The 21,619-nt window shown below is 43.4% G+C and overlaps 3 protein-coding genes across 6 annotated transcripts; 1 reads left to right on the top strand and 2 right to left on the bottom strand.

Moving 5' to 3' along the window:
- Positions 1-3: 3 nt before the first annotated feature.
- Positions 4-2,628, bottom strand: LOC128082503 (chemokine-like factor). The gene is made up of 4 exons (XM_052686677.1): positions 2,509-2,628; positions 2,273-2,431; positions 1,783-1,878; positions 4-349 (listed from the first exon to the last, which is right to left on the bottom strand). The coding sequence occupies exons 1-4, from the start codon at positions 2,569-2,571 to the stop codon at positions 245-247; spliced, it is 423 nt and encodes a 140-aa protein (XP_052542637.1). The 5' UTR covers positions 2,572-2,628; the 3' UTR covers positions 4-244.
- An 88-nt stretch (positions 2,629-2,716) lies between these two features.
- TK2 (thymidine kinase 2) lies at positions 2,717-14,634 on the top strand. 4 transcript variants are annotated; one of them, XM_052686671.1, is made up of 11 exons: positions 2,974-3,074; positions 3,273-3,347; positions 4,515-4,568; positions 6,145-6,234; positions 6,651-6,724; positions 8,127-8,243; positions 9,708-9,796; positions 10,116-10,195; positions 10,894-10,974; positions 11,353-11,428; positions 13,692-14,634. In XM_052686671.1, exons 4-11 carry the CDS (start codon positions 6,151-6,153, stop codon positions 13,787-13,789), a joined length of 699 nt encoding a protein of 232 aa, XP_052542631.1. In that variant the 5' UTR covers positions 2,974-3,074; positions 3,273-3,347; positions 4,515-4,568; positions 6,145-6,150; the 3' UTR covers positions 13,790-14,634. The 4 variants fall into 4 exon arrangements, with proteins under 4 accessions (XP_052542633.1, XP_052542631.1, XP_052542632.1 ...); XM_052686673.1 differs by lacking the exon at positions 8,127-8,243 and adding an exon at positions 2,717-2,852 and having other exon boundaries at positions 3,037-3,074; positions 11,353-14,634; XM_052686672.1 differs by lacking the exon at positions 8,127-8,243.
- On the bottom strand, positions 14,121-20,266 carry LOC128082497 (uncharacterized). The gene is made up of 2 exons (XM_052686667.1): positions 19,920-20,266; positions 14,121-18,944 (listed from the first exon to the last, which is right to left on the bottom strand). Exons 1-2 carry the CDS (start codon positions 20,223-20,225, stop codon positions 17,463-17,465), a joined length of 1,788 nt encoding a protein of 595 aa, XP_052542627.1. The 5' UTR covers positions 20,226-20,266; the 3' UTR covers positions 14,121-17,462.
- Between the last annotated feature and the right edge of the window lie 1,353 nt (positions 20,267-21,619).

Below are 21,619 nucleotides of genomic sequence, written 5' to 3'. Positions count from 1 at the left end.
ACGTTAAATAATGGACTTCTTTATTAAAGACAATTATGAAATTAGTTTTCTGACACGGGACAATTTTCTGAAGTTTAAAATGGTGAGATTGTAACGGTGAAACTGTATCTAAAATGTGAGAACGCTTAGGAATTACATTTGCAAAATACATAGGAGCTGAAAGGTGAACATATGAAAATCCATATTCTTCAACATGTGAGCAGTAAAACAATCAAAGAACTCTCTTTTCGCTACAATGGAAATCCTATTTTGCAGGAGCATTCCTTTCCCTTGGTCTACTGATGCTAATCTTCTGGAAAAGAACAACGGCATCAACAACACAGAGAACAAGCAACACAAGACCAAGCACCTGCAAAAGTAACAATCATGCTGTTAGTTTTTTCTATCTTGTACTGCAGTGACCAGCAGCAATTCCATCTCCCTGAGCTGGCCCTAGCTTTGATATGTGTGATTCCAGAGGGCTGATAAATGACATCCATATTTAAATCCCATCAAACTGTTAAGAGAGAAGCCCACGGCCTGGCTTTGTCTGCTGTTTGTCCGAGGAGCTGGAAAGGAGGTTCCTCCTTGAAAGTGAAGCCAAACCTACATTATGCAAGGCAGCACTTTTATCCAAAATGGAAGTCCTGCTGTCTTTGTAACTACTGCCTCACTTACTTCTGGCCCAAAGTAAAGTCAGTATTTGCAGAAACAAGCCTAGAAGGAAAACAACAGCACTTCTCTTCTCAGAAGCTTTGAACTGAAAACATATTCGAGTTTGAAGAAAATGTACATAAGTATTTAAAAACACAACTTCAGGCAAACAGCTGGAACAACACCTGCACGACTGCACAGGAGACTTTTGCAGCTCTCACCTCTCACTGTGATCTCACACGTTTTTTTTTATTCAAGCATGTATTGAAACTGCAATATCTGATCAGCAATAGAAGTGCTAAAGCAAGCCTTTTGTGGACTGGGGATTTTAAGACAGATATGCCCTAGGAACACAAGCCTAAAGGCAATTCTCTTTCTTTCAACACTGAAGATGCCATACATTCTGCCCAAACCTGTTCTCCAAGCTTTCTATTTGCCTCCTGCTTTCAGCTTTAACTGCTATTCATGTCACAACTGAGAAGTGATTTCCCAGCAGTCACTTTACCACACAGTACCCTTCTTGCTTGCTTGTGGTACCAACTAAAACACCAGCTGTGCAGCTGTCTGAAGCTGATTTGAAAAACTCACGGGGCAAGTTCCCTGGGTGGTCTGTCTTTATTTTTTTGGTCTCTCATCACATTTTAGCTTTGTTTGTATTTCAGGAAACTGAAGTTTCAAAACTTTCTAAGCTGAGTTTTTCCCCTTTGCTGTGTGCTGGTCACATCAGCTTTTCCTTTAACTAATACCAATTGCTTACGCTAGTAAACTAGCATATCAAAATCTTCATAGCTTGCAAAGACCATTTTCCCAGTTTGTCAAAGAAAATAATTAACATACGCTTCATAAGGGATGTACCAGCATGTATCTGATAAAGAGCTTCCATAATGTCATTGTTTCCTCTTACATGCTGTAACTGAACAGGACAGCTCTTAAAGAACAGTATCTTGTCACACCCAGAATTTCAAGCTGTGGAGGTAAGGGCAGGTTACTCAGAAGGTTTTGTAAATGAGGTAACTAAACGTGCATCAGTTCTGTTGGTGACTTCTTGGTGTTTTCTCCCGTAACAGAATTATTTTCACATTCTTATAAAAATGTAACTACACCAAATCACGTCTGCTTTAAGAATGAAATTAATATGTTCTGACTTACTCCTCCTGCCAGCGTCCCGTGGTTGGTTTTGATGATGACTGCAAACAAGCCCACAATTAGCAGGAACAAAGCTGCAACCACCGAGTTGAAAATATCCTGGAAAAAAGCAGCAGGGGCGAAATGCTCACTGCGGAGCGCACGGCTGGGGAGAACGCGAGCAGCTGCCGCTGCGGGACGGCAAGAAAGCGCCGTTCTGCTGCGACAACAGGACCGAACTGCGAGATGCCCCTAAGAGCAGCGGTGCCACCCGCCGGGTCCGCGCCGAAAGCACTCGTGCGACTGAACTTCCTCATCGCACCTCTATTCACTTTTTTTTTTTTTTCTTTTTCCAAGTCGAATTTACGGAACTCGGCTGTACTGGCATAAACTAAAACAACGGGTACGTTAACGTAAAAAAAGAGAGGTAAGAGGAGACCTCATTAACAGCGGAGCGAAGCGCCCGCCCGCTCCCTCGGGCAGAAGAGCAGCCGCCCCGCCCCGCCCCACTCACGGCCAGAGGCCAGAAGAGCCAGGTGAGCTTCTTGTCCAGTTTCAGCAGGTACAGCAGGAAGAACAGCAGCGTGACGAGGGCTTCCATCACCGCCAGCGCCGTGTAGGCTTCGTGGGAGCGGGAGGCAACGAAGCAGACGAAGGCTGCAACCGCCACTGCCTGCGAAAGCACAAGGGGCCGCTAGCCGCCTGCCGGGTCGCGGCAGAGGGGCGTGGGGCGGCCGGGGCCGCGCCTACCAGGCGGGCGAGCTTCAGGGCGCCGCGCACGGAGCGCGGGAACGCCGCGTCCATCGCCTCCATAGCACCGCCGCGGCCGTTATCGCACCTCGGCCGACGGGCGGCGTCCCGCCCGCCCCGCCCAGGCCAGCCCCGCGACCGGAAGCGGCGCGCCGGAGGCCGGAAGCGGGAGGCAGCCGCGGGCCCGGAGCGGCGGCGGGGATGGGCGATGTGGCGGCTGGGCGCGGCCTGGGCGCGGCCCGCGGCGCTGCGCGGGGCCCGGCGCGGGCTCAGGAGCGGCGCAGCGGCGGGGAGCTGCTCAGCGGGCGGCCTGGCGCTGCGGAGCCGGCCTGGGCCGGGCGGCTGTAAGTGCGCGAGTGGAGCCGGGCCTGGCCTGCCCCGGCCTGCACTGCCCCGCGCTGCGCCGAAGCGGTGTCTGGGGGAGGGGGGGAGGGTGGAGGAGCTCGCGTTAAGAGGCACAGAACAGATACGGTACGAAGATCTCTTTCCTGGTTGTAACTCCCGCTTATTCTTTTTTTCCCATTTTAGATAAGCGTCTGATAAAAGAAGATGATAAAAAGACCGTTGTAAGTATTTGCGTCTCGTTCAGAAGCGCGTATGAGGCCAGCTGGGCTCTCGCAGGCGCTGCCGGTGGCCGTTTCGGAGCGGTGTCAGCGACGTGAGCGGTGTCAGCCATGTCCCCGCCTGCCTGCCGCGTTTACGTGCGCTGCTCACTTCTTTGCAGTAGCACAGTTTTTAAAAGCAGTGTTCTTGGTTTTTGTCAGATATGCATCGAGGGGAATATTGCAAGCGGAAAGACAACGTGCCTGGATTATTTTGCACAGACTACCAGCATCGAGGTACTGGGTTTATGTTCTTTATGTACGTCATGCAGTGGCTGCTTGCTGTGGCAAAAGCACAGCTGACTTAGAGCTGAGACCTCTGTCCTGAGTCCTTCCTCAGGTACTGAGCCGGGGCAGCAGGCTGTGTGCCGGTGCTGGTACTGCTGCTGCACGTGCTTAGCTGTGCGCTGCCTCCCCTGGCTATTAGTAGCCAAACTGTGGAAGAGATTTGTAGATCATGTGTAATATGGTACTTGATGCTGAAGTATCAATAACATCTGCAAACAGATTAAAAATACCCAAACTGCTGTAATTGTTCCTAATAATTGCTTAGACCATCATGGTATTTGATTTCATATTCCTTAAAACAAGATTAGGGGTAGGGCAGGATTGATACATTTTAAACAACACAGGGATTGAGCCTCGGTGAACAGTTGCTGTTGTGTGCTTCAGATGTTAATAATTCTTTTAATGGACCTGGGAACAAGTTTGATAAAAGTTCTTGCAATTCCATGTAGAAATGCTGGGTTTGCAGATGTTATTTGCTAATGATCCTTTTGGAATAAAAAATTACTAACCCAAAGGATAGCTAACGATGATTTGCATGTAGTGCAACTTTATTTTAAAAACCCAGTTAACTGACCTGATGGGATGTTGCTGCAGGAGTTTTAGACCCTCACCAAAGCAGATGGGGCTTTTGTGGCAGATAGAAGCTTTTCTGATTGATTTTAAACATGTTGGAGGTGCATTGATTTTTTTTATTTTTTTATAATGAAAATAAAACAAAAGCAATTCAATGGCATTCTGATGGTCTGTTCATTCATGATTAATGAGCAGGATGTTGAAATGAAGTGCACTGGATCCTCAGGTAGCCAGTCTTCTTACGTCATATTGATAAATGACTTGAAAAGTGAAATTAAATAAGGGTTATGTAATACAGTCGTGTTTAGGTGATAAGAAAGTAATAGTATGGAAATGATTCTTGTCTAGTTTTTAACGGTTCATCATTACATTTTGCATTTCAGGGCTCCTTACTGTTAATTAAAGGGGAATGAGCTTTTCAGTACATGTCCTGAATACTCTCACTTACTGAACAAGTATTCATTAAAAGTCATTGCTGTGTTGTAAGGCCTGGTATTTCAAATCTAAAGTATGTCTAACGCAGAATATTTTTTTTTTACCAAGGTCTTGACAGAACCAGTGAGTAAATGGAGGAATGTTCGAGGTCATAATATCCTGGTAAGCATCAGAAACAAGTTCAACACTTACAGTCATTGTTCATTTAGAAATACATTAAGGAGGACTTCTTATGAGTCACTAAAACTGTTAAGAAAGGTGTGGGCATGATCTCATACTGCAAGCAATAATGCTCTGCGATGCAGAATAATTTTTTTTAAGCATATAATGGACACATTTTTAAATAAAATAAATAAAATTTGGTTTCAGCAGAGATTGCTGATTGCTTCACATGGCTCAGTGCTGAGGGACAGCATGCCTGCCTGTTTTCCAAACACTGGAACTCTGCAAAGGCATCATGGCTGGCTGTACAAAAGAATTGTAGGAGGAGGTACAGACCTAGTATTGGGTTATGCAGGGTTGTTTGCTAAAGGATTCACAGAAAGCTAAGCCCTGATTGTGGCTGTTGTTTTGAAATCGACTGATAGCTATTTCAAAGAAGAGAAGAATGTCTTTCCCATAATGAGAGGCATATCTGATCCACTTATATTGTTCAGCTGCTAAAGATAACGAAGGTTCCGTTCTGGGCATTGCAAGCTTCTGTTGTCTTTTGGGTAGTTGCTACTTTTTGTAGCCATTCTTTGCAGGTTGGTCACTGTCTCACCTGTGCTCTGAGACGATAAATCTTAGTGCTCTGACCATATCTACAGGTAACGCTTTGTTTGAATAGTTTGAATGGTTTGTGATGTCAGCCTTCCCTGCTGGGGTGATCACCTCAATTGCTGAAATAATTTTGTTAGCTCAGATGTGTATCTGTGCTCAAACTCACATGGAATTTGCTGTCACATACAGCACTGCAGATATAGCCCAACCCACATGTGCCTGAACACGTGTTGGATGATGTTACTGCTAGCATAGTAACATTTTCCTTGTTATTAGGAAAAGGGGAAGCATGCCGGGCTGTGTCATGTCTTATCACAGCAGTCTGTCTTCAGATTAGTTTTTTGATCTGATTGTGGACAGGGAGAAAAGGAGATCAGAATTATATGGTACTTCTGCACTGTAGGACAGACTGATGCTTGTCAGTACTGGTGGAGCTGAATCAATGAGGAGACTCTGAGAAGTTGTAGAGAGCAATTGAGAAGCAGTTGTAATGGTCTTTGTTAAAAGACCTTTCCTGGGGCCCAGACTGTGCTTACTAGAACTATATCTGGATTTCTGGTACTGGGTGTGCTGAGTCTGTCCCTGCACAGAAGGATGTCAGCAGATGTGATTTTTAATTGGTAAACATATTTGAACTGTTTTAAATGAACTGTGCCTTGGTCCTGGCTGTTCCAAATGCAGAGAAACAAATTCCCGTTGTCTTCAGTGGCTGTGCTACCTGCCCGGTGTCATGAGGGCCACCACTGTAGTTCTCAGCTGTGCATTGTGGAGTGCTAATGACTGCTTAATGCAGAACTTACTGACAGCTGCTTTCTGGTGTTTTTTAGCAATTCTGATACAATTTATGAAGTACACAGCTTCTTTTTTTTTTTTTTTTCTTTCTTTTTTTTTCTTCTGCTCAACCTTAGAAAAAAGCAAACCACAGAACAAAACAGAAGCCACAAAACCTTTGTCTTGCTTCCATCCCAAACCCTAGGGTTTAATGTACCAGGATGCTTCGAGATGGGGGATAACCTTACAAACTTACATACAGCTTACAATGTTGGAGCAGCATACCAAACCAATGGTAAATATGTATATTTCTCTTTTAACTTCAAATGCTATAATTTTTCTGCTGTAAGGTCTGCGCCATTGACATGGTAATAGACCTGAAGATGGCAACATTCAGGTAGCAGCAGCTCCTGCTGCTCTGTAAGTTGATTGCTGTTTATTTTGTGCCCCTAGTTAGCTTCATCTTCTGAATTGAGCACTGCTGTGGTTACTTCAAAACTTGCATGTGTATAACAGTTTAGCTACAGAGTTGTTTAATAATGTGGTGACCACACATGAGATTATTAACACTGTTTTTGTGTTCACTTCCCCAGTGATTTTTTTATCTCAACATTTGGAAGAATTGATAACGTTGTGTATTTCCTAATGTACACACATGATGAGCTTTAAGAGACACGGATGCTGAAAAAATGTAAATGTTTTATTTTGCAGATTTCCCCAGTAAGAATGATGGAGAGATCAATTCACAGTGCAAAATACATTTTTGTAGAGAATTTGTATAGGAGGTATGGTATTTTGTTTTCTACTTTATTTTCTTTGCTTAATTGCACAAAAAAAGAAATAATCAACCAATGATTTCTTTGGTAGTTTGCATCTGATCAGTCTGTGCTTTTGGTCAACTCTTTGCTGGAGTGGCAGAGAGCTTTGTAGAGGGCATGCTGTCCACTGGTAGAATGAAGCCCATAAGATGTGGGCCAGATGCAAGCATTCTTTGGAAATGCTGATGAGTTTAGAATGTTTTAGTATTTATAAAACCATTTATTGCATTTATCTGCTCTCCAGCTGAATAAATCAAAGCAAACATACTGAATAGATGAAAAAAAGTGGGGTTATAAAGAAAAATACTGTAGGAAAGAGAGAACTAGATGGTATTATCAAACCTAGCATCCAGGACTATTGTGCTTTGCAAGCCAGAACTCGAGCAACAAGCCTTCCAGCCCTCACGTGCTATGGCTTAGAGTTGGGATTCGTGGGATCAACGCAGACTGAAAACTCTTTGGTCAGCTTCTGAGTAAAGAGTGAGAAATGTTGATCTGTAAATGTCAATTTCTGATGTGGGCCCACCTCCCAGCCCTGCAGTGTGCTTGGGCAGTCGAGTCTAACTGAGGTTATTTTGTGCTGGGGAATAATTCTGTGGCCTCAGGTAGAAAAAGCACCTATTACCTACTCTCACCAACCCCATACTAAATAAAATAGTGCAGTAATCAGAAGTGGCATTTTTTTATAATGCCGATTGTGTATTCAGAATGTGCAATACTGTTTTAATGGCTTTTTCAGTGGTCTTGAGGAACAAAACCAGTTCTTAGCCTTGTCTTCAGGGAGAAGAGCTGCACGCCACAAGGTGGCATCTGTGCTTCATAGCCATCTGGTCAGCTCCAGAACTGGTTTGAAAGTTACTGAGGGACAGTCGGATGTGAGGCACAGGAACAGGAAGAGACATTATTTACCCTGTCTGTGTACAGTGGAAATGTAAATGGAATGTCTTTCTTGTTTATAGTTAGTGATGTTTTTTTCACTGTAGACTAACAGCTTTTGTCCCACAAGAAACTGAGAGGCTAAGTATGCATGTGCCAGCTCTGTGTATTAATTTCAAAACAACAATTTGAAGGGCATTGAAGAAGTTTAATGGTTTTAGTGTTCTTCAATGTTGGACAGAAAGCACTTGCTATGTTTTGTTAAAGCTGGGGAGAAGTCAGCCAATGGTATGAATAGCAAACCAAAATAGGAGTGTGTGTAAAAGGATTATACATAAAACAAGGACAAGAATCCCTTGCTATCAATACAAGTCTATACAAATCCTCTAGGTGAATGTTTAGCTTAAGTAAGGGATGGAGAGTAGAGGAACGTCAGGCATCCCAGCTCTTCTTTGATCCAGTGTCACTCAGGATTTGTGTTTTGGCTTTGCAGGCTTTTTCCCAGAGAGGGAAATAGAATAAGATTTACGATGGTGATGGAAGGCTTAAATTGTGAGCAATTGCTGAGAGCTTCTCTGGCATGCACAGACACACGAGTGTCCAAGTTCTTGTGATTGCACATCTCAGGTTAGCAGTAAAAGCCATGCTCATGTTAGGTGTAAAACTGTAGAAGAGTTTTGAATGCACGCACGTGAGTATATATGATATTTTACAGGGTAAGCCCAAACAATTCAGTTTGTCCCTCATGAGTTTCTGGGTATTTTTGGTGTATAGCTATTTCCATTTGTTTTATTTTGCAATAGAACCTTTACTTGGTAGGAGTGAAATGTCAGCACAGTTTTCAAAGAGACAGCAAAACTTGTGTCTTTATTAACCTTGAGCCAGAGCAGGAATCCTCACGTGATTATCCAGGGGAGTGAGACAGGGAAGGCAAAGCTGTGTTGTCTGCAGGGGAGATTAGTGGACTATTGAGGGTGTGTCCTTTAGGGTAGGAATGGTGGAGCTTTCTCTTATTTCTAATTCCTTTTGAGCTTCCTGTTTTTCAGGGAAAAGTTGCAGAGTTGGAATTTAGTTTACCTAGATACCTGTTATCCAGAACTGTACACTTGTTGATACATCAGAAGTGTGTTAACCAGTTTCTTGGGTGCTTTGGAAAGGAGGATATTCAGCTGGATGGTAGTTAAAGAAGGGAGGTGGCACGAACTCTGGCCTTGCTTTCTTGCATACTGACATTGTTAATATTTTCCTGGGTTATCTTTATTCAGTTTTGCAAGTGATCAAAAAGATGTTGTCGAGGGAAGTGGTTAAGAAATCTGTGGAATCTTCAGCACCATTTAAAATGTTGCAATTGGTTTCAACCATTCAGCTGAGGAGATCAGGATTCTCTAAATCTTCTGTGATCTTTTTCTTCCCCTCTATTTCTGTTCAGAGACACTTAAAGTAGAGTGTGGAGTGTGGCTTACTGTAATTTATTTTGAAGACAAAATAATAAGAAATTAATATACTTGAGTATTTAGGAATATGGCAATATGTGAAGACTCTAATACCAGTAAAAATATAATATGTGATTCTTAATAAGGAATATTATGTATTTCCATTGTTATTTTTTTTCACTGCTCTTTACTTTGGTTTCTATAATGAATTGTCAGTGCTGCTTAGTCAGTCAAGCCTTTCTGGTGTCATGCAGTTCAGATGTATTTGAAATGATCCTGACATAAAGAACTTGAGCAATAAATACACTTGACACTCATTTGTTATCATAGCACACATCAGTGTAAAGTTTTTTCTTAGTCACCAAGTAACTATTTCTTAACTGTAGTAGGAAATATTTTTTTAACTGTTAATGATAGAAACTTCATGCTAGTAGGCATGTTTAGGTAAAGAAAAAAAAAGAGCCTTTGTGTAAACAATGCTTTATAATATTTCTAATGTTGGTTGTATCTTCATTTCCCATGTGCTGGAATAAACACAGACTAGTTCTAGTCAGTTTTAAAAGAAATAAAAGCAGTGCATATCAGTTTAGAACTGATCTTTGTCTGTTGTTTAATGAATGGTGATCTTTATGTTTGTTCAGTGGGAAGATGCCAGAGGTGGATTATGTTGTGCTGTCTGAATGGTTTGACTGGATCCAGAACAACACCGATGTTTCAGTTGATTTGATAGGTAAAATTTGGATGGGAACTGGAAGGGCACATTTGTGGGTGGGTTTCTTTATTGTGAGGGGAAAAATTTCTTTTTTCTTTGGCTGTGAATAATTACATTATTCATTACAATAGTGGCTGTGATGCTTAGCATCAGACAGCATGAATGCACAGATACTCTGAGGATTGATGAGCAGTAACACCAAAGGAGGAGGTTCAGTGGTGGTGCCTAAACTGGGATCCTTTAATTCCATAGTTTATAAAGTTTCCTCTTTGCTTTTAAAGCTTATCCTTATACAGCTAAATAGCTTTTTTTTTTTTTTTTTTTTTTTCTTCTTCAGTTTACCTGCAGACATCTCCTGAAGTTTGTTATGAGAGATTAAAGAGAAGATGCAGAGAAGAAGAGAAAATCATTCCTCTGGTAAAGAGTTCCTTCAGAATGTGTGGTAACAGTGAGCATAAAACATAGTATCATAGAATCATGGAATCACAAGGTTGGAAACGACCTATAAGATCATCCAGTCCAACTGTCTGCTCATTCCCACAAGCACTAAACCACATCTTGCAGCTCCTCATCCAGGAGCCTCTTGAACACTGCCAGGGACGGCGACTGCACCACCTCCCTGGGCAGCCATTGCAGTGCCTGACCACTCTCTCTAGCAATGCCAACCTAAATACTAAAATCACATCCCGAGTGTATTTCAAAAATCTACTGGAGCTGTCTGGAGGATTTGGACTTGGTGATCATTGGGGCCGTTTCCAACATGAGGTGCTCTGTTATAGTTTCCATCACAAATTAATATTTCAGTATTTAGAATTGTAGGCTCATTGAAGTTGGAAAGACTTCTCAGATCATTTAGTCCAACCATCAGCCCATGCCTGTGACTGCTTTAGTCCGTGTACTCAGTGTGACATCTGCCCTGTTTTTGAAAACCTCCAGGATGGTGACTGCACCACCTCCCTGGCAGCCTGTTCCAATACCTCACCATGTAATTTTGATTTGCTGTATAAAAATGATCTGTCATGCGTGCTGACTTTGCCAAGTATTGTTTTAGTAATCTGTGTAGTATAGCCGACTGTTGTGGTGGTGTTGTGTGTAATTGAACACCTCTTTTTTAGGAATATTTAGAAGCTATTCATCAGCTCTACGAAGAGTGGCTCATTAAACATACGTTATTTAAAGTTTCCTGCCCAGTGCTTGTGAGTACAATTTTAGTTATAATCAGATAAGCACGTGGGGCATTGTATTCTTTCAATACTAAAAATGTTAATTAGTGATGAAAGTAAATAAAGCTGCTTTGTCAATAACCCGAGAAAAAAACATTTGTAGCTGTCCATAGTGTATAGTGGAAGTCTGGTCTTTAACTCTGAGGTGGAATTAGTGGGGTGTTCATTTGTGCTGTGTAGCAGGATCAGACACGCAGCTTTCCAGTGAGCGCCAAATTCCAAACACAGAACTGACTGGACAGCTTTCTTTAGGAGTATTTCAGTTTGGCTTCAGCGATAGGTCTGTTTTGCTCTGAAGCAAATATATATTATGATTTAATTATTTGTAATGCTAATGCTTTTGTTTTGAAGGTCATTGGAGCTGACCACGACGTGCAGAAAATGATAGAAAAGTATGAAGAGAACCGGGACCAAATACTAAACCCATGTAATATGCAACAGCATTTGTAGAAGTCCGTTAGGTTGTACTTTTTTTTTAATAATTCATGAAGTCTGATACAGAGACAATTCTGAATATTTGTCATACTTTTGAATTTAGTGGTTTCTGCTTTAGAACTACGCCTTGTAGGATGTTGTGAATTTCTCACTACAAAATGTTCAGGAACAAGTCATAAACAGAATATGACCCAATTCCATTCCAATTTTTTAGGTTCTCCATCCCCTTTACTGCATGTTTTGTTAAAATGTGTCTTTCATTCCCATTTCACTGCTGTTTCCTATGAAATAACTTTTTTCTTCTCCCCCATGACAGTTCTGTTTCTGTAATGTAAAGGAGTAGTTCCATGCACAGGATGGGATGTCCTGGTGTGCACTGTGTTCAATAGCTTTGTTAAACTGCTCTGGTTATGTCAAAATAGAGTGTGTAGGGGTTCCTTCTGTAATCCTGCCTGCACTGGTGCATTTCACTGACCTCAGTTTCTACTGTAAACATGTAAACATGACATCACAATATAGTTCTGTAGTTCTCAAGGTAGCTATGCGTAGTCCCATGGAATTCAGTGGTGAAGAAATAGTCAAATAGTCTTTGTAACTGATGGCACAGTGGTTCTGAGGGTTTTTCTAGGCCAGGTTTTTAAAGGGGCCTATTTCTCTAGTTTTGGTGAAACTCACAGCTGAGTTGGGGACTAGTGGATTTGGACTACAGTGGATTTGGAGCTCTGCATTTCCTTTCAAACGGTGATATAAATACTGAAAATAATTGATTTCTTAACTGCTGTGGATTCTTAAAAATATCTGGGTTGATCTGTTTTATTATTTATTATAAGGAAACGTGCGTGGTTCTTTGATCACTTTACTGTGGTTTGGGAAATAGAGAAACGTAATGGGTGTTCAATTTTTGTGGTTACTTGCTTAAGTGTTGATGTGCTCTTTACTTCTGCTTTACCCTCTTATTGTTGTCTTCCACTGCTTACTGCCTGAACATCTGTAACTTATCGACCATAATTTTCAGTTACTTGGCTTTTTTATGTGTTACTTAAAAGTGAACACTTCTTTTATTTTGTGGTTTTATGGAAGCTGTATATACCTGAAGATAGCTGTAGCTGAAATGACTGCAGCTTTTTCCAAGTCAGGAGATAGAGTTCATTTCTTCTAGTGGGATTTTTATTTATTTATTTTTTAAATCAGTGCAGCTTAGGAATGATCAGTGCAGGGTGCATTTCCAAGTGAGTACTACATTAGTATGCTGAAGCTTGTGAACCTGTTCTGTTCTGTTCTAAAGGTTTAGAATTCTAGCTTAAAAGTAAGGTTGTATGTATTAAATAATTATCTTATAGAAGCTTATTTGTACAGGAATGTAGTGGTCATTTTGGAATCATTCTGATAAACTTTCAAAGCTCTTTTTGTCTCTTAGAGAATAAAAAAAGATAAAAAAGCTCTCTAGAAATAGCTCTGTAAGTTTCAGCCATCTGCAGATTGTTGTTAATTGCAATCTGATTATGAGTTGTAGAAGCCAATGGTATGTATTGTGCATGCTAGCATGGCAGTCTGGAGAAGAGCCACTTAATTCTGTTGTACAGAAAATGCAAGTAATTTAGTACCTCACAGAAATGAATGTGGTGAGTCAGTTAGCCTTTGTGGTACAGTTTCCCCTTGCCTTGGGAGCTTGGAATGGCATGTGAACCATTTAACAAGAAGTGATTCTTCGCCATTTTAAGTTCTTCCAGGTTTTCTCTGTTTTCCTGAGCCATAGGTTTCTCTTTGCGTTTAACAGCCCCTGACAGAACTTTATTCTGGAAGTTTGTCACTTTCTGAGCATTTAGACATAATATCCTGTCACAGTGAGTTCCACATCTAAACTGCAAGCTGTGTGAGAACTGATTATCTCTTTTCTGTATTGCATACCTGGTCTGGATGGATATCTTCTCCAGACTTCAGTATTTACTTCATTCTGATTGAGGTGTCCTAGGGTCAGGAACATCTGTGAGCAGCACGCAAACTGACTTGAAGAGACAGACTGGCAAAAATTAAAATGTTAAACATTATATTTTCTTCATCTGGCCTTCTGTGTGCTCTCTTCTGGCACGGGGAGATGTTTATATCTTATTTGATTAAACATTTTGGAGGTGAATCTCCAAAACTGTAGGTCCTAAGAAGCCTAAGCCTAAGAAGATGATAATTGTGTTCACTGGTGTAATTAGCATGCAGAACTACTGCCAACAGCAGGAACTAATCCAACATCTCTTTTTCAGTGCTCTTCCTCCTGCAGAGTCTGGGTATTCTGCCATCAGTTGCAATTAAAATGTTTGGACCTGAAGCTCTCTGTGCTCTTGCAAATAATGACTCGTAGTGAGTTACTGTCCTGCCTGAGGAATTGCAGTATCTAGTCCTTCCTGTAGAGTATGGAGGTTGAAGTAATTACTGTGCTTTTCTAAAGCAGGTTAAAGTCAGGTGAGGATTATGGTTTTTTACTTTTTTTTTTCCCCCCAGCATTTGGTAAATTGCAGCATTTGAGTTATTTGTGTTTTGAGTTGCATAAGTTGCAAGTTTTTAAAAAGTTTAGTCTCAGAACAAAAAAGTAGCTCTAAGATTAATTCCTACATAAGAGAAATATAATGTTTTGTCCAGATGCCATTTATCTGTTTTTTTTGTTGTTTGTTTGTTTTGTGAGAGAAACTGGCTTATCCTAAAATAACACAAAAAATTACTATAAGGGTTAACTGTTGTGTAAACGTATTCCTGTAAGAGTGATCTCTCTGAATGCATACAAAAGGTCAGGCAAGAGTGACACAACAGAGGAGCTCTGGTTTTTACTTGTGTACCACACTGCTTGATTTTATTTATTCTTACGTCAGGGGGCTTTGAGGTGATCCCTCTGTCTGATAAGTGATTTATTTCTCCCTCACATCTCCCCACGATAAATACTAAGCTGCTAGGACTTTTACTGTAAGTAGGCTGCTTTGCACATGCTGCTGTTCCATTCTGTTCCATTTCTGTCCTTACTGAAGGGAGTTGTAATGTTTAATGCTGTGAAAAGGAAACCTTTAGGATTTATCAGCTGTCTCACTTAAGAGAACAGTGCCAATTAACTTTCACTGGATGGAGCCTTTAGTGGTGACAGTGGATTACAGGTTATAACTTTCCCAGTGTTGAGATACAAGTAAAGTTAAATAAATAAATGTTATGTTTTAGAAATTGTGTGGGTTTTGGTTTTGTTTTCTTTTGCTGGTTTGGAGACCACTCAGAACAGTATAGACATTTATCTTTGCAAGCCCTTCTCAGACTCTCTTAGGTATGCTTTTGTTTATGTCTCAGCAGACAACTTGTATTTGAAGATCTTCATTTATAATTTGAAGCAAATTGTAAATCTTTGTTCATTCAGTGCCTGCATGCTGTTTGTTTTCATGCTGAAAGTTAGTTTACGTTACTAGCTTTACAAACAAAAAAACCCACAAAAAGTTGACTCTAAAGCCAAACTGTGTTTGTTAAGCACCTTAGCTCTAGACAGGACAAGTTTATATGTGTGACAGGAATGTTAAGGGGAGGGAAAATGACTATCTAAACAGACCCGTCAGGGAGAGGTGGTGCAGTTGAATGTCAGCCAGCTTCTGGGTCTGCTGCCTAAGCTCTGTTTCTGCACTGATCAAAAGAGAATTTCTCTAATTTGAAGCTTGGGAGAGCTGAGCCATTCAGAGTGGTTGTGCGTAGCATATAGATTTGGGAGCAGAGCTGGCCTTGTGTCTCTATGATGGAAAGACATAAAAACAGTCAGTAAATCCCCATTCAATTCATTGACAATCAACACCAGCTGTAGCACAATTAAAGTTGACAGCTCACAAGGGGATAGGCACACATTTCATAAACAAATCACCCTCCTCTGAGGCTCAGGCAGCTCTCTTGCAGGCTAACAGTGCTGCTTAAGTGGTTGCTGCTCTTTAAGATAATTAGCCAAGGAGAGGCGTACTGGTCAATAGCACCAGGGACAGGAGAGCACCATCAGGATTTATGTTCTCCTCTCTGTCTCAGACCTAATTGTATTTACAAGGATTTTAAACCCTATTCATGGTACCTTGCCCATGTGGAAGCAGTTGTACAGAGGGCTGATGGCAAAGGCATGTTAAATATGACTTGTCTTTTCTTTCAGCTTGTTTTCAAATCCAGTCTTTTCACAGGTATCTTAACTGTAAAACTTGTCTCTAGAGACAGCAGAAATTTGCAAGTCAAGTACCTTCTAGTACAAGACCTCAGAAGCCTACTGTTCATACAGGAAGAAAAGGTGTCTTTGCAGCAGAAAGACCATATTTGAAAGTAACTGTGAGCATTTTAAGGTGATAGCAGCTCTCCCTCCAAATGCAGGCTGAATGCATACTTAGCAGTCCTGGCCAATCTACCACAGAGGTTCTGCCTCAATCAATTAACAAAAGCGTTAACAAAAAGTAGAGTCTCAGAACACAGTTGTTTCAGTTGTTTTATGTTCCGTATGTTCTGTGCAGCTTGGCTGTTTATATGGGGTGTTTCAAGTGGTAGTCTTTAGTTTCTTGGGAAACCAACTTTAGCATTGTTTTTTCATGTGTAACTTGCTGTTAAATACTCCTGTGGCTACAGCAAAGGTAAAAATGGCATGTTAGGTACATGGGTCTATATAGTACTGGTGGTCAGCTAAATACTTATGAGGAATCTTTATATGTGATGAGAAGGGATTTTTCAGTTTATAGATTTCCTGAATATTTGACACAACATACTATTTAAAACACAATTTTAATTACCCTACGGGGGGAAAATACATCTTATAAAAACTGAAATGGTTAGGAAGAACAGATAAATAGTTGAAAGAACAAGGAGGTTGTGGTGAGTTCACTTAGTGAGCAGCTAAGCACCTACACAGCTGGTTTGCTCAACCTCCTGCAAAACAGGAGAACCAGAAGAGCAAAAGCAAGAATTTGGTTTGAGATATTTAATTGGTGAAAGGAGGAGTAGGAGAGGAAGAAAAGAACAAGTGATGCAAAGGTAGACGAAAAAGAAACCACAAACCAAAAACTTCTGCTACCTCAGTTTTATTGCTGAGCATGATGCTATCTGGTATGAATATCTTTGGCTAAATCCAGTCAGCTGTTCCAGCTGCTAGGTTCTTGCCCACCATCACTGGAGTGGGGGCCAGAGTAAGGAAGAGAAGGCATTGATGCTGTGCAAGCACTGTTCTGCAGCAGCCAGAATGCAAGTGCATTATCAAGAGTTTTAGCAACTAGTCCTAAACACCACCACATAGCTTCTGTTAAAAAAAGTTAACTTCATCCCAGCCAGACCCAGTGCAGAAATATTAGTTTCTGTATGCATATTTGTAATACTTTTTTCACCCACCCATTAACACCATCCAAAGCTGAAGTCTTGTCATTTGGTGTTTGTTCAGTCAAAGCTGCATTCCTCCTGCTGTGCTGGAATCAGGTGATCACTGATCACTCCAGCTATTAGTTATTCAAAAAGCATTTTAGCTCCTGAGACTTTTCTGGTATAATCCGCCCGCTCTTCTACACATTTCAGGAGGATGAAAGTCAGGTATAGACAATTTGTACTAATTTAGAGAATACTGATTTTCTAAGCTTATCTTTAAACTGAAAATAGAAGAAAGATTAGCTCAGAATACAGCTTCACAGGAATGCCACGAGCTAACAGAACTACACTCCAGCACAGCACTTGTAACACTATAGAGCCTTCCAGTTTTGAAATGTTTACCTGTTCCTGTCATTGTACAGCATGCCATATTCTAAAAATAGGCCTCGGGCATTAATTAGAGCCAGATGGAATCTGGTTAATGAATTAAATGGAGTGATTTCATGAGGAAAGAGCTGTTTAAGAATTTTCTCAATTACTTCAATGTTTACTGTCCAAAAGTGGTGGTGTTTTTGTTTGTTTATGATTAGCTTTGTCAAAGCTAATTATCTCTTCTGAAAAGATGATCAAGGCCACAACTAGGGCAGGGAAACCCCAGGCAAATTACAAATAAAGCACTGCTAGAATCAAGTGTGCTAGCACAACATTCCTTGGTCAGTTTTGTCAATAATAACATAAGGCTCCTGGATTTCATTTACTTTTAAATTATAGTTCTCTGCTTTTACTTCACTGGATTCACTGTCAGGCTGCAGAAGGTTCCTTCTGCCCTGTGCACCGGTGCTTCTTCTGCTTGGAGACCGAACATCAATACTTTGTGGTGGAATGTAGGTGGGATTAGGAGGCTCTCTGATGTGCCTGAAGCACTCAGAAGCCCTAGGTGCATTCAGAGTACCCCTTAATAGTCCCTTGCCATCAGAGCCACCAGTGGGATCCTCCACGCTCCCAGAAGTACGGCAGAGATCCGGAGATGGCTCAATAAATGCAGCTGCTCTGTTCTGCATTTCAGCATTAGTTGAGTATGTGCATTTCATTTTGGAATGATTCAGTTCTCTTACATTCCTGTCACTTGCATATGATAGTGACTCAGGGTGCCCAGTTTCCTCTATTGGATACATCAGATCTTCCTGAGTGTCCTGGACTTGTAGTTCTGTGAAGGTTAAAGACAGATCACAGACTTCCTCTTCCCTAGGGACGGGGCAGTTTTGGACTGATGTGAAATCCGTGTACGGCAGAGACTTCAGCTCATTGGGTTTGTCTGCAGGGTCTGGGTCTACACAGTTTATGGCATCATTAATTTTTGCTTCAATTGACTCTTCAGCCACTTGTTGAGCTTCGTACTCTGAAGAGCTTTTACTTTCACAAGTGCTGTCAGCAAATATTGCAAAGGCTGGTGGACCGCTTGCTCCTGGCGAGAGCGGCACTGACCAGAGCTCATTTGCAGTTGACTGGGCAGTGGCTGCCAAAACACATTCCTCACTTAGACTGGCTCTTGGCTTTTTTTCAAAAGCTTCTGGAGAAAGATTCTCACTGAAAATAGGTGTTTGTCTTATGACAATGTCACTATATTTGATCAAGAAGTCCTCGCTGTCTGAGCATTTGCCCGGAAAGTGTACTGTGTTAATGATTTGCTTTTGGTGTTCCTGAAGCCTGTTAGTGGATTGAGTCACTGCTAAGTGAGGAGCATCATCTTTGATCTTCAGATCCTGAGTGGTTTCAAAGGACATACTGCTACTAGGTGAAGACTTCTGTTGAGTAGCAAGGCACAAAGACGTTTCACTATTTTCTTTCTTTTCTAGATTTTCACAGTCTTCTCTCTGGGGCGTCTGATCCTCTCTGTCCTTATTTTTGTGATGCCAGTGTATTTGTGAACTCTTCTGCAAAGTCTTCTCCAAATTGCCATGTTTTTCTTCATTTGTCATTTCGAGGATGGTTTCACACTCAATTCTTGCCAGAAATATTTCAAAGGCAGTCTGTTTTGTTTCCTCATTGTTTCTCTTTCTGACAAGTGAAAACTCTGTTGCCGTTGTTGCAATGTAACCTATTTTCTCCAGTACGGTTTTTACTATGTCATCTGGGAGCACAGATTGAACATAGTAGACAAAATTACCGGTGAATGTCTGCAACAGAACGGAACAGTGAAAAACAGATGAAGGGTGGGGGTGGGGATGGGGGAAGCGTGAAAGACTCCATAAGAACAAAACTACTTCAAAAATTACTTCAATCTTTTTAAAAACTATTTTGTTGGAAGTTTGAGGTGCGAGTTTGAGCGAGGCCTTTCTAACAGTGTTATTTTGCCAGCCTCTCAAGCACTTGCTGTAGCATAACAATGTTACACCAGTTTAAAACTGGTAAGGTATCAGCCAAGAGTATCAATATGCAGAAAAGGAGAGAAAGGAAAATCACTTTAATCAAACTAGAGACGTTTGGATGTGAGTCCTGCATTCTACTGAAGAACAAGAAGACCTTTTCAACAGAGGATCTGTGGAATCAATCACCGAGGTTTAACTTCTCTTAAAGAGATGCACTTGCTGTTACTCATATTTCTTAACGGGTGACAGCAGCGTATCATTTTTTTTCTCAGTGATTCAGAGTGCTGCTCTAACTTTGCTTTCCTGGAACTAGGTCACTTTGAAAGCACCCTTCTGCGCTGAGGTTATTCGGGGGAAACAACAGTGCCAAAACGTGCTCCTGTCGCACGAGCTGCCCTCCCAGCATGACTTGTCTAAAGTGCTGCTGCCTAACAGAGCGGGAAAAAAAGAGAAAAGTTTAACGTGTTGTTTCGGAGCTACCGAAGGCACGAGGCCCAGTTTGTAAAATCGAAGTGGATTTCGGCTCGGCCATAACCCTCCTGCTGAGGGATGCCGTAAGCTCGGCCAACCGCAGCAGCAGCGCGGGGCCGTCAGACCGAGCACCTCGCGCGGCTTCTGCCTTCGGACACAGCGTTGCCAGCTTCCTGGGGCCGAGCTCCGGGCCGCGGTGTCACGCGTTATGCCCGGGCTCAGGGCCATTCCGGAGGATCGACACCAAGCCGAAACGCCTCGCCGGTGCCCCGCGCCGCCGGGGAAAGGCCTGGGGCAGGCCGCGCCGCCTACCTTCAGCGACCTGATCTCCTTCCTCCACGGGGACAGCAGCAAGTTGACGCACAGCAGCTCCAGGACCTCCAGCGCCTTCAGCAGGTCCCGCAGCACGCTGCCGCCCCGCCGCCCGCGGGCCCTGCGGCACCGCTCGGCCACGCCGCGCACGTCCAGCGCGCCCCGCCGCTCCGGCAGCCGCCGCGCCCTTGCCTTCAGGGTGGCCTCGTCGCACGCCACCAGCCGCCCCTCCGCCCCCCGGGCCGCGTAGTAGGCCAGGTAGTCCCGCAGCACCCCTTCCTCCTCCTCGGCCGCCGGCTCCTCCATGGCGGCGCGGGGCCGCCCTCCCGCCACCCCGCCCGCTGGAGACCTGGCCCGTCCGTCCGCCCGCGGGGCGGGAGGCCGCGAACCGAAAGCGAAAGGCGGCGGAGGGCGCCCCCTGGCGGCCTTCGGGTAGCGCTGCGGGGGCGGGCGCGCCGCGAGCGGTGGCGCGAGGGCGGAGTTAGCGCGGGAAGCGCGGCGGCGTAGTGTGAGGGATGGGCGCCGCGAGGCGGCAGCGTGGTCGCGGTGATGGTCGTCGTGTGAGGGCGGCGCTGCAGCGGCCTCCGAGCTCAGGTAAGGCGGCCTCGATTCGCGTTCTGCCGAGCTCGGGCGGCTCCTGTGCAAATGGCGTTGCCGGTCTCGGTTTTTGGGCTCTGCCTTTTGCGCTGTGTGACTCCATAGATGGGTGCGGTGCGGTGCGGTGCGGTGCGGTGCGGTGCGGTGCGGTGCGGGCTTCCCCCTACCTCGGCTTTGTGCAGAGCAGTTTCAGCCCGCGCACTGCGTGCCTTCGTGGTGCTGTAGGTCGCGTCTCGGTACGGCTTGCACGGTAGGTCTTACCATGGATTCCCCGCTGGGAAGTCCGGCTCTGTGCCCGGCACACGTCTCAGGCTCGCTGGCCGAAGACTTTCCTGTCTCCCAGGCGGTGGCCGCGAGGTGCTACAAGCAGAGCGGCTTTCCCCGAGCCGCCACGCGGCGCCACTCGGGCCGGCGCGTGGCTCTAGATGGCTTGCGAGCGGCACTGGATGCTTCAGCCTCTGCTGTTCTCTGTCGTGTAGAAAAATGGCTGCGTTTTGTTACTCTGGCGTTTTTTGGTGTTTTTTTTTTGTGTTTTTTTTTTTTTTTTTTTTTTTTCCCTCCTTTCTCTTTCTTTCTTTCTTTTTCCCCTGAGAATTTCACTTTTCAATACGGGGCAGGCAGGGTGCTGGTCACGGCCCAGAGCCCAGAAGGAAGGGATGGGGCACTAACAGCTGTACAGATTGCTGCTGTTTGCTTGGAATTTGAAAGGCACGATACCAGTACCCAGTGCATTGCATCAAGCCGTGTCCCTGCTGTTGCCTTATGTTTGTTTGTTTTTCCCTCCATTGCAGTTGGGCTGATTTTGCCAGAGGACTGCTTTTGGAACAATATGAGAAAAATGAGGAGGATCAAGGACCCAAAGCCCAAATGGGCTGCTGTGCATGCCTCTGGGTTCCTTAAAACTTTCCTTGTGCCTGTACAGTTTTGCTTCTTGGCTTTTCTTGCTTTGGTAGAAGTGAGAATGCTTGTGCATGTGGAGCTGCGTGCAATTTACCACACAGTTGTGAGTTCACAAGCTGGTGTTGAAACATGCATTGCTGTGAGCAGAGGAGAAGGGATGAACGCTCTTGTACAGTAACTTTAAGAGCCTGTGGTTGTAATTC

This window comes from Tympanuchus pallidicinctus, unplaced genomic scaffold (genome assembly GCF_026119805.1).
Source record: "Tympanuchus pallidicinctus isolate F22 unplaced genomic scaffold, pur_lepc_1.0 scaffold22, whole genome shotgun sequence".
Taxonomy (NCBI): domain Eukaryota; kingdom Metazoa; phylum Chordata; class Aves; order Galliformes; family Phasianidae; genus Tympanuchus; species Tympanuchus pallidicinctus.
The sequence above is the reverse complement of the archived record's forward strand: the minus strand, read 5'-3'. Positions and strand labels throughout refer to the sequence as shown.